The sequence below is a fragment of the Alligator sinensis genome, unplaced genomic scaffold (assembly GCF_000455745.1).
Source record: "Alligator sinensis unplaced genomic scaffold, ASM45574v1 scaffold680_1, whole genome shotgun sequence".
NCBI lineage: Eukaryota > Metazoa > Chordata > Crocodylia > Alligatoridae > Alligator > Alligator sinensis.
This window is the reverse complement of record NW_005842508.1, coordinates 482,259-495,243: the sequence shown is the minus strand read 5'-3', so window position 1 is coordinate 495,243 and position 12,985 is coordinate 482,259. Positions and strand designations below refer to the sequence as shown.

Here is a 12,985-nt window from a genome sequence, read left to right as displayed (position 1 = left end):
TCTTTCCTGCCTATGCAGGGGGTCGGACTCGATGATCTATTGAGGTCCCTTCTGACCCTAGAATCTATGAAGCTATGGACTCCAAGATGAACATGAGTTGTCAGTGTGATGAAATCATCAGCAAAGCTAATCGCACTTTATCATGCATCAGCAGATGCACGACAAATAGATCCAAGGAGGTGATACTTCCCCTGTATGCGGCATTGGTCAGACCACAGTTGGAGTACTGCATCCAGTTTTGGTCACCATACTTCAAGAAAGATGTTGATAGACTTGAGATTTGTTATTGTCAAATTCCCTTCCTCTGTTTTCAGCCTTGTGCAGTTTTAGGTTAAAGTGGGTGTGATCCTTAAAAACCTGGGGTAGTTGCTGATTTCATTCAAGAAATTTGCCAAAAGTTCCCAGTGTTTGGACTTCTCTTTCTTAACAAGCAGACTTCAGAGAGGAAAGAGATGTTTTAAAGGATCTCCCTCTTCATCTGGGCCTCAAGAGTCATAGCACAGAAACCAGCCTGATTCTGGTATAAATTTGCTTAATAAGTTCATGTTCTATGACTTCCCAGCAACTGAACTGCAAGCATCAGATAAAAAGATGTGAGGTTGCCAGTGTTCTACTTCAGTTTTATGGTAAGAAAGTTACCTGTTAGACTGACTTACAACTTTGGTAACCTAGTGAGCAATCAGGCACTGACATGTTTATTTTGGCTATCTGTTTCTCTGTCTTCCTTTTGGGTAAAAATGTGTTTAAAAAAAAAAAAGAATTAACAAGAGAACCTTAAAACGACTACCTAAAATGGATTTTTTGGACCCTGCCATGTGTTCAAATTCAAGCTGGATAGAAGCCAGCTATAAAAGTTGCTACACATTTTCAAGCACTAACTTGTTAGCCAGTTGGCTCTTTTTTCAGCTGGGTAGACATTTTTAGGGTGTGATAAGTACTTCACACATGTGGAAGTTTACTGCGTGATTAACCATTTAATTGCATACTACATATAACGTGGCTGGAACCTTTTCCTCAAGAAGTGCATTTGAGCCAAGGCTTTTGCCTCTAAAATCTCTATATAAAGGAAACAAAAAGGAGAGAAAAAAAATGGAAGGAAAACTAATAATTTTCTCTTAACTTTTAAAACTGCAATTGTTTTAAGCTTTTCTTTTTTTACTTTTATGTTTATTTAATAAATGTTGAAAGTATTCTTGGAGGCAGGAGTTGGTGATGGATAACAACTGAAACCAAGGCCTTGGTATCCATGAACACTAATTATTCTGAATGAATAGGAGAACTAAAGTTCTGACTCCTAAAAACCATGTTTGTCCTTTAGAATATAACAGAGAATCCAGGCAAGGAGAGTCTGGTCATCTTGTGGTCCATGGAGACCTGCGTGGAGGAACAAGCCATCTGGCTTGACTTGAAAATGCCAGGAAGAGATAAATAATCTCTGGCATTCCCCTCAAAAGAGCTATATTTATACAGCATAATGAAGCAGAAAAAGAACCAAAGAATAATTTAATTTCCAGTTTCATGTTGTCTCTAATGTGACTGATTAAGAAAAATAATGCACCATCACTTCAACCCCAAACATCTCTTAATGCTGTTACACCATTCCTTAGTGGGTTGATGTTTTCATGAGCAAACAATATATCCTTCTAATTGGCCACTATTCCCAGCACCAACAGATACTCTATAACCATCTCTCACTGTTCAGTAACCTTCCCTATTCCAACAGAACAGGAGTTTATCAAGGTAGATCCCTCTGAAGGCTCTGAGCCTAAATTGGAGCCTTCAGAGGGAGGCTCCAATTTAGAGCCTCCCTCTGAAACATATAAAATTAAAATAGCAATTTCCAAACCTATTATCTTCACAAAAACTGATAATTTATCAATGAGTTAATACAAGGTATTGGTCCTCAATAGACCTTAATTTTGCTAGTTGATAGCAATAAAAAGGATATCCTAAATTAGCTACCAAAAATAAGTCAATGTATTTATTTGATTTGAGCAAGATAATACAAGTTATAAAACTTTTGAATCACCTTAACTGAGAGGTTGTTTGGAAGGAATGTATCATTTAATAAATTATCAGATAGTTTTCATGACATTTCCCTTAACTCATTAAAAATTACAAGTTTACAAAAGGCACATATAACAGGAATGCTTTTTATTAGTTTTCAGTTCAAATGAAGAGAGTGCAAAAAAACCCCCCGACATGTGCAATATAATATTAACTTTCTACTTTGCCTGTATTCATTATTTGTAGAGTAATAAGGTACATGCAACAAAAATTAATTAATATGGTAAATCTCATCAGATGGGCCCCATCCTTGTAAATTTATACAAATGCTTAGCATATTCCAAATAATCATCCTGGCTGAAATCCCTGGTTGAAATCCTAGCTCCACAGAAATCAGTGGGAATTTGACCACTGATTTAAATGAGGGCAAGATTACATTTATTTCTGTGGGACTGCTCAATGTGTGTAATGTTAAACACATCTGTAAATCTTTGCAGGATTGAAGCCCAACTGCTTCAAAACTAATCCTGCTAAAACTACCTATATTGTAATTATTATTATTATTATTATTATTATTATTATTATTATTATTAATCAAAATTAAGTATTACTCTACAAAAACAGTCCTCACAAACTCTCAATGCATGTACACTCAGTGGAAGATAATAGGAGCTCCATGAATAACTGGAGAGACTGTACATCTAATCAAAAAATGTGCATTTTAAATGGGAAATACAGTCACTACGGTTAACAAAAAAATTTTGCACTTTCTAAGTGCTTTCCTTCTAAAAATCTGGAAATACTTCAAACACACTGGCATGAGACGCTGACTGCTCAGTAGAACATCACAGCATGGACAGTGTTAATATGCTACTGCATAGTATTATTAGGCTATTGCACAGTAGTGTCACCTAAAAGACATTCACCGGCGCTACAGTGCAGTAACTAAATAAATGCACAGTAACAACTGTGCGGTAGCATCTCCTGTAGACACACCCTTTAATGTCCAAATCTTGCAATTAAGCCATTTTGTCTTAAATTACAAGATCATCTTTTTTCAAACTAAATGATTAGGCTGGGATTTTCAGAGGAGCTCTGAAAATCTAATTCCCTAAAATTTCCTCCTTAGCTTTGCAAAGAATAACCCTCACAAGTGGTTACTGACCACAGAAAGCCAACTCCTGTGGGTATAGTATTGGAATAAGGGGTTTCAAGATTCAGCTGAAATGTGGTTTTCAGCTGAGAAAAGAACTATGCAGAAAACTGAAATATGTCAAAACGTGTGAACTGAAATGTTTTTCCAAGTACACTTAATGTCAGTGCAACTTTTTTATGTCCTTGTGACTGTGCGGGCCGCCTCCCGATCCCGTCCATGTCGCCATGTGCGAGCCGGGAGCGATATGCGGACCCATCTTTGCGCACGCGGGCTGTGGCCAGCAGCCCGGGCACGCGGGGTCAGAAGGGACCGCGCGGCGGCAAGGTACTCATGGGCTAGAATTAGTCACAGAGGCATAGTGGTTGATTCAAAGATTATTTACTCACACCCAAGATGGTCGCGGTGTAGGCTGGACAGTTTCCCAGGTTCAGCTCCGCTTAAATCCTCGTTGGAGGACTACGACAAATTCGGTTCTTGGGCCCCGGAGTTGTTAAGGCTCCGTGGGTTCGGCAATTTCTTTCCCACGGAGTTGTCGAGGCTCCGTGGGTTTGGTTCGGCTCTCTGGCCCCGGAGTTGTTAAGGCTCTGTGGGTTCGCAATTGAGTATATAGGATAGGGATATGTCTAGGATTGCGCTCGGCGACGGGGAGAGGCCAGAGGCTGTTCAAACCTCTGTTGCCTTCTTAAGAAATGCGTTGGGTTCATAAGGATCCGCAGCGCTTAGAGATCTTCGCGCTCTCCCTCTCGGACTCCAGTTGCTTTCTCTCCAACTTGGGCGGAAACCACCCAAGCTCTTTATACGGCTAGCAAGCCAATTGCTAGCCGCCACGTGTGCATAATTTAACACAAGCCAATAATGAGGCTCGAATTAAAATACAAATGGCAGGAACTCCTTTGCACTGTGCATTTCTGAGATGCAAAAGAAATGCACCATGCAAAGAAAGCTATAAATTGGCAGGAAAATTCTCCATTGCACCGGAGTTCTCCTCTGCAGCAGAAAACTCCACTGTGCAAAGAAGCTGTAATTTGGCGGGAAAATAATTTAGCAGTGCCGAAGCACACACAAAACAAAAATCACAACTTTGGGTTGTGACAGTGACAAGGTATTTTGCAACATTCACAGATTCACTGGAATCTGACAAGGCCACGCCATCAGTGCTTCTGCTGTGGCTTTGTCAGTGCACCAAATGATATAAAAATAGAACAAAAAATAAAGATACTACATTTCAAAATTGGATCGATAGCTAATGATCTACAAATAATGATCTTTGACTTAGATTACTTATTTAGATACTAATTAACAATGCTGGCAGGGGAAAACTCATTACTACTGAAAAAAGATACACATCTGTTACTGCACCGACCTGGCAGTGGACAGCTATTTTTAGCAGCTACATTTCCATAGCAATGCATGATAGTGAGGTAGCTCCTCACTACAGTGACATAGTGTCAGTGTCCTGGTTTGTGCCTGCCGATGCTATGTCACCATAGTGCATCACTATGGTGAAATAGGTTCACGCATAGACGCACCCACTATGTATCTTTTTCAGTAGTAATGAGTTTTTTCCTGCCAGCATAGATTATTTATTTATCTTCTAAATAAACAAAGTGATAGATTATTATTTGTAGACCATTAGCTGTAGATCCAATTTAGAAATGTAGTACTTTTATTTTTTGTTCCATTTTTTGTTCCTAAAACAAGTACTAAAATGACAACGCAGTAACAACTGTGCCATGAGGGAGATATGTAGAAGCACCCTGTAACCATTTTTTCAAACCCTATTATATTTATATATTTATATTCAAGTTTCTGACTGTATGAGGGCAAGGAGTGACCTTGGTCCTGAGAAGCATGAAAGTCATTTACCCAGAAAGATCGGGCTGAGGGGAGCCAGGTCAAAGAGAGGGCAAGGATAATTACTCACCAGGCACAGCTGGAGAAATCCACGCATCAGATGGGGTTAGGGCTGAACAGCAACTGGCAGCAATAAAAAGAACTCATCAGGGGCTATTCATTGCCCCCAGGGCACTACATGAGAAGAGACTCCAAGAAGGAAGATGAGAGATGCAGTACCCACAGTGAGTGTAATAGGGGGCCTTCTCAGGGCTGATTTAACCGTGGCCTGCCCACCTGTTTCTGGGCTAACTGCGCACCTTCTTTCCCACCATGCCTTGTTGTTAATTAATTAGTTAAAGATGTAATTAAGCGGGAGGCTGCCCGTTTCCTGCCTCAATGCCAGCGCTATCTACAGTTCCATTCCTCCCCTACACTGCAGCCCAAGCCTCGCTGATGGCATCTAGGTGTTATCATAAATCACCGGCCCCCACACTGGGTCCCAGAATCCTCCTGATTGAACCCCACCTGGATTCCTCTCATCAGGTGGTCTTATCCGCCTTCATACTAGGCAGCATAGCTCCCTGAACTGCTTCCCCTTCCGGGTGCGGTCCCCCCGGGACCTTCGGCTCTCTAGCCCTGGCCCACCTCCAGGCCAGTCAGAACCCCAGGTGCGCAGCTCTTGGGCATTCCTCGTGGTGGGCCCCTGGCCCTTCAACCCTTATGGTTCTGGCCCCAGCATGGACCAGTCAGGGGAAGTCCGGACAGGTGCGAGTCTATGGCCTTTTCTCGCTCTCTGGGGGTCCACCTTCCGGACCCTACACAAAGGGGTAACCCACCTGGTTGTGGGGGCTAGGGGTTAAGGCGCCCTGACCCGCCTTTCACCAGGGTGGTAACTGGCCTGGCATTTCCTGGGGGCTCCCGCACCACTGGGAGCCCCACCAGGCAACCCACTCCTGGCAGGGTACAGTTTTAGGTCATGCCCAGGACCCGGAGCCTCTTTACCATCCCCTACAGCTCTTCCCTTACCTCCAGACCAGCTCCAGGCCCTTAAAGTGGCAAGCACAAACAGTGCCCTGCCACAGTGAGCCTCAATGCAAACTGCGGAAGAGATGAACCGTCTGGATGCAGGTATAACCACGGCAGGACTGAAAGCAGAGAGGTGAGAGACACGAGCCACTTACCTTAGTTGTTCTTGGGTGCAGAAGCTGCTGTGGGGAAGAGGAAGCTGACTCCACCTGTAAAAGAAGAGAAAATGAGGTTAAGACATAGTAAACAGGGATTGCCGTGCCACAGGGGATGGGACAGTGAAGCAGTGGGCACCTGTAAAAGCTGGCCTTTCACTGTACTTCACAGGGAGCACAAGAGTAAAACCAATTCACTTTTACCTTCCTAGTTGAGCGATTTTCTGTACTAACTCTCGCTGGGGAATTAATTTTACATTCTTCCATCACATCAAGGCATGGCAGATGAGCCCCAAGGAGAGAGAATTCGTTATTCACCCCAACATCCCATACTTCACATTTATTAAGGAGATTCCTTGATAAAAACTAAAATTACCCCCCAAAAGTCTCCTATTGACTTCAGTGAACTTTCATGAGGCTCTTAAGGGTAATATCATTGAGATTTAGTATTTGCAGAACACTATAGACAACAAGATAGATAAGCTCTGAGAAAAAAAATAAAATAAAAACCAGGCAGTCAAGGGTCAGAAGAAAACATTGCAGCCTACAGGAACTGAAAAGGGAGGAAGTGTAGAGCACACTTCAGGACATCCAGAGTGTATTTTTCTTCTTTCATCTAACAGCATAAGTCAAAAATCAATAGCGTGCAAGACATGCAAATGAGATCAGAATCAGGCCCCCATTGTCTTATTAACAACATCCATCAAACTTTCACTGGGATCCATTGCCTTTCATCTCCAATGACTCAAAGTCAGTTATTTCAATGAGGAGATTAAAGTATTAAACTAATTAAGCAATTCTATTACATTTAAAAAGAGAGTTTCTATAAATGTGCAATCATAACTTATCAGCAAGGAGGATGTATTTGTTTGCACATCAGCAAACCAAACTTCTAAAATCAATCAATGTACTAGCTTTTTATGCAACTGGGTTTTTAAAGCAGTTTAACAATGACAAAGGAAATGGTCTAACAATAGTTAATATTGAGAGAATATTAATATCACTGCATTCCACATTAATTGAAGTCTCAGTTTATGTATGCTCACTAATATCTATGTGCACCAAATTATCTCTGTAGATAAGGTACTTGTTTAATGAGGCATATTGCATCTCACTAATACAGGTCAGGTTTAACTGTGCATTGATTTATGTCTTATTAGTATTCTTAACTATTTTAATGTTAAGCCAGCAGAATCCTCTCAATCTATGCAAAGTAAGAAGCATGGACCAGGGGAGCTCTGCTAGGATTATCTGACTCTTCCCTTCCCTGCCTTGGGTCATGCATGCACAGGAACCCTCCCCAAACAAAACTGCAGCCAAAGCATGGGGCTGAGGAGGTATCCATTGCATATCCTCATACATGATTTCTTGCCAGTGGATCAGTCTACCCACTGTTCATGTATCTGGAGCTCTGCTGCCACTGCTTCTCCTCTCCACCTAGTCCCTTCCATCTTTTTCTTTCTCTCTCCAATATTCAGCTTGTATTTTCTTCTGTTTTTGCTAAGGTATTGTACAGTGTAACACAGCTCTCTCTGTGTCCAGGCCCTTTGGCACTCAGTTATGCCCACAAAACCCACAATACTCAACTGTGGCACTTTTCCAGAGCAGCATTTACAAGGACAGAGGAAAAGGAGAGGTGCTACTTTTCAATTGAGCTTCCCCCCCTTCTTTTAACATATGAGTGAGTTTGCCACACTTTCATCCTTTCCCAGCCACCAGGCTGATTCTTCCGCCCCCCATATTTTTCTAAGCTTCAGAGTGGGAGTTTCTGGTTAAACAAAGCTTGTAAGTTCACTGCTTATTCATCTTTGGAATTTTTCCATCTTATTTCACAATTTATGTTTCTGCTTTGTATTAACTGTACTGGGAAACAGACTTAGCCCCTGTGGTGTTCAGTGAGAGCTCAGTGCTTAAGGTACTTCAGGAGGACCGCTTATTTTGGGTCCAGTTTTAACTGGTTGTGCTTAACAAGAACTTTTTAGCCTCCTACCCAGATTCTCCAGCTGCAACACTCAGCCTTAAAGGCATAGTTAGTTACTAATACAACATTGTCCTTTTGAAGCCCCAGTGTAATAACAGTAGCACTTACAAGAATCAATGTTAATAGAACACATGATTACAAATATATACAACCTACTAAATATTAAGCTAACCCCCACTGGCTTTTAAGGTGCCCTGCACTATTGCTTGGACATGTGGAAGTCTCCTGGATCATGAAAAGATGGGAGCCAGCCAGCCACTTGATCTGATTGTTTCATGTCCTTGGCTTCCATTATCACCAGGGATCCTAGTTTTCTCTGATTTAAAAAAGTAACCCCAAATGCACATTTTGCTGTGATTTAAATGAAACACCACTAATATATATATATAGGCTCCACCAATCAGAAGTAGGAATTCTCAAGCCCTGAAACACATTGGAGCTTGATCAGGTAAGGCTGCCACATTTAGAAGGAGAATATGTCAAGAGAACAGGTCAAGGGAGAGAATTTGAACAAGGCATGTCTAGAATGACCTATCCTCTGTCAACCCATATTGGTTTAGAATTGTCACAGGATACACCCCTGACTTCTATTTATAATAATCAGTGGACCTGCCCTCCATGAATTTGTCTAGTACCCTTTTTTAACTGAATTCCATTGTCTGTTAATCTCCTGGGGCAACAAGTTCCACAAGTTAAATTATGCACTGTACTTCCTCTTCTTTGTTTTAAACTAGTCTCCTGCTAATTTCAATGGATGGCCCCTAGTTCTAATATTCTGGGATAATAGTTCCCTGCTGAATTTTCCCTCACCCTTCATAGAATCATAGAAAATTAGGGTTGGAAGGACCTTCACGGGGGTCATCTAGTCCAAGCCCCCGCTTAAAGCAGGACCAGCCCCAACTAGATTGTCCCACCCAAAGCTTTTTCTAGCCAGATCTTGAAAACCTCCAAGGGTACAGATTCTACCACCTCTCTGGGTAACCTGTTCCAGTGTTTTACTACCCTCCTAGTGAGAAAATTCTTCCCAATTTCTAACCTAAATTTCCCTTGCTGCAACTTTCTGTAGTGGGGGGCCCTAAACTGAACACAGTACTCCAGATGTGGCCTCACCAGGGTTGGATAGAGGGGAATAATCACTTCCCTTGACCTGCTGGCAACACACCTACCAATGTAGCCCACGCAGTATTCCATAACCATGTGTTTGACACCCCTGATATATATCCATCTATCAACCTCAAGAGACAATGGGGCAACCTATCAGAGCATCACTACTGCTTGTAAAGATAATTTCCTTTCATAGAGATGAATGGAACAGTGTACATTATAGGGTAGCAACTCTTAGGACACAATATCTGTTTTGCCTCATCTGCCTTCTTGTACTTTTCCAAAAACTCACTGACTTTGACTCTAATTTCAAATAGTTCAGGCATTCTCATTTTCAGGTTTCTGATAAATCAAACATCAACCCATGATCCATTGGTCTCATTCTGTAAATTAACAGTGCTTTTATGTTGATCATCGAGGATCCTGGTTTTCTCTGATTTAAAAAAATCCCCAATTTTTAGTTAAAAAAAAGTAACCCCAAATCCACATATTCCATGATTTCAATGAAACACCACTCATATATATCTATATATTAAATGAAACACCACTCATATATATCTATATAACTCACAGAAAAATGTAGATGTAACCCCAAATCCACATTTTTGTGATTTAAATGAAACACCACTTCTTTCTCTCTCTCTCCCTCTCTCTAGCTTAAAAAGGGCCTGCCAACAGCAAAGCCACAGTTTGTCCCCAGCTCCAGCGAAAGATGCATGGGCAGAAGCCTATCATGCCCCCGTTGAGCCCCGGGACCCCCAGGACCCCCCAGCAGGACCCCGACCCAGACCCCCAGCACAGCTGGAGGTAGGTGGGGCCCATGGCAAGGGAGGGACCTAGTCAGCTAGTCACTCCCCACCCCTGGCTCCTACTTGGCCCAGCCCCCCAGGGAGCCATGCGACCAGAGCCGCCCGGCACATGAGACAGGGGAAGTGAGGGCACTTACCTGTCGCCTTCTTCTGTGGGGTAGGAACCCCCAGTCCCCAAGAATGACATAGCACCATTGGCGAGCCATGGCAGGCCCTTTTTAAATTGCACAATGGCAAAGCCACAGTTTGTCCCTGGCTCTGGTGAGAGATGCATGGGCAGAAACCCATCGCACCCCTGTTGAGCCCCGAGACCCTCAGGACCTCTCAGCAGGACCCCAACCTGGACCCCCAGCACAGCCAGAGGTAGGTTGGGACCACAGTGAGGGAGGGACCAAGTGAGCTGCGGGGCAGCTGAGAGGAGCCTAGGAGAGTCAGGTCCCCACCCCAGCTCCTACTTCACCCAGCCCCCCAGGGAGCCATGCAACCAGATCTGCATAAACAGGACGCACAAACAGGTGCACTTCTAGGCCCAGCACATGAGTTAGCATGGGAGTTTGCACAGGAGGGTGAGCAGAAGCGTATGAGGCTCAACCACTGAGCCCCAAGGGAAGGTTGTCACAGTGGTAGTTGGACTACCAGCAATATAACGTGGGTGGGCACATGCCGCACTCCAAGAATCCCCTCGGAGTCTGAGACCTCCCGCTCTGGTACTTCTGAGGTCTCTACCTATGGTTCTGGGCTCCACACAGATGGATCCTCTGGCTCTTGGCTGTGGGAGCTGCCTGGCATGATTCCAGGCACTTGGGACTGGGAGTATGGCCACCTCCCCTTGCAAGGTCTGCTCCACTTTGGAGTCTCTGAGGCACCAGATAGAGGACCTCCAGAATGCAATCCAGAGACTGTGTGCCATAAGGGATGGCAAGCAGGAGATCAGCTCCTACTGCCAGGCCCTTTACTCCATGATGGCTGAGGGTAGACCAAGGTTACCCTTTGGGATAATGAGGATCTCCCACACTGCCCAGCCAGGGGGTTGGACCAAGGTGGTCAATGGCCCCAAGGCCCACTGCACCAGGGTCCCTTCCCCTCTGGAGCTCTGCAACAGGTATGAACCTCTTGCAGCCCCAGTAGAGCCTGCAGAGCTGCCAGCTCCTGCAGGCAAGGGAGGAACACTCACAGCTACCATCCCTGCTCTCCCTAAGATGAAATGTAGAATGGACTTTGTGGGAGACTCCCTCCTGAGGGGGACTGAGGGAGCAACCTGCCACCCCAACCCCTTAGCCCAGAAGGTCTGCTGCCTCCTGGGGGCCTGTATCAAGGACTTAGCAGAGAGGATCCCAACACTTATCTGGACCTCTAACCACAACCCTATGCTCCTTGTCCACGTGGGCATGAATGAGATGACTCAGAGCAATCCTAGCCATGTCATGAGTGGCTACAGGGCTTTGGGAGCAGGGTTTAGGGGGCTGGGGAGGCGCAGGAGGTCTTTTCCTCAATTCTCCTGGTTACAGGTCATAGGCTGAGGTGGGAGAGACAGATTGCAAAGCTGGTGTCATCGTGAAGGCTTTGGTTTCCACGATCACAGTCTGCTCTTTGGTGAGAGTGGCAGTGGTCTGCTGGGAAAAAATGGCCTCCACCTCTTCTCAGCCAGAATGGCTGACCTGCTCAACTGGGCTTTAAACTAAGCCCGCTGGGGGATGTATGGACAACCACCAAATCAAACCCACTAGGCAACTTCTGCAAAACCAGAAGGTTAGGGCACTCGAGGGAATCCACTCATATCCCTGCCCTGGAACGATGTCCTTCTGGGAGTGCAAGGAAGCCTATGGCTTCTAATGGGACACTTACATGTCTGTACACCAGTGCCAGGAGCTTGGGGAAAAAACAGGAGGAACTGGTCCTCCTGCTAAACAAGAATTACTATGATCTCATAGGGATAACAGAAACCTGGTGGGACTCCACCTATGACTGAGCCACAGGTATAGATGACTATACCCTATACAGGAGAGACTGTGCAGATAAAAGGGGCAGGGGTGTAGCTCTCTATGTCAAGGAAAGCTACACTTCCCTGCAAACTGACATTGGCATCCAGGGAGGACACTTAAGACCCTCTGGGTAAAAATACATGGGGAACATGGCACAGGGGACACAATGGTAAGAGTCTACTACAGACCTCCTAATCAGGAACAAGATCTTGACCAGAAATTCACTAGGGAACTGGCTGAGGCTGCATGCTCTCAGTACATGGTTGTCATGGGAGACTTCAACTACCCGGACATGTCATGGGCAGAGCACTCAGCCAAATCTGAACGGTGACAATGCTTCCTCATGTGCATGGATGAGCTCTATCTGATTCAAGAAGTCTGTGCACCGACAAGAGGTAAAGCGCTGCTGGACCTGGTACTGGCCAAAGGGGATGATCTAGTCAGTGACCTAAGAATTGAAGTAAAGCTGGGAGACAGTGGCCACAAGATGATCACTTTCACTATCCATCACAAAGCTGGCAAGTCCTAAGTCCAGTCCTTCCTTCTCGGCCTGGAAGGACGTGGGCAGTGGGGTCCCGCAGGGCTCGGTCCTCGGGCCCGCCCTGTTCAACATCTTCATCAGTGATTTGGATGAGGGGGTGCAAAGCACCCTGTTCAAATTTGCTGATGATACCAAGATGTGGGGGGATGTGGGCACAATAGAAGGGAGCAACAGGCTACAGTCAGACCTTGACAGGTTACAAGGATGGGCGGAGGAGAACAGGATGGGGTTCAACACAGACAAGTGCAAGGTGATGCACCTGGCGAGGAACAACCGGCACCATACCTACAGGCTGGGGAACTCCCCTCTTGTCAGCACGGAGGTGGAAAAGGATCTTGGAGTCATTATTGACTCCAAGATGAACATGGCTCGGCAGTGTGGGGAGGCG

General features: G+C 44.7%; 1 protein-coding gene across 1 annotated transcript in view; it reads left to right on the top strand.

Annotated features, from left to right (window-relative positions):
* Nucleotides 1-10,007, top strand: part of LOC112551557 — a 15,328-nt gene extending 5,321 nt beyond the window's left edge. Inside the window, exon 3 of the mRNA XM_025213182.1 lies at nt 9,922-10,007. Within this exon, the coding sequence (XP_025068967.1) occupies nt 9,922-9,926 (5 nt within the window). The 3' untranslated portion in view covers nt 9,927-10,007. The remainder of the gene's footprint in view (nt 1-9,921) is intronic.
* The last annotated feature ends 2,978 nt before the right edge of the window (nt 10,008-12,985 follow it).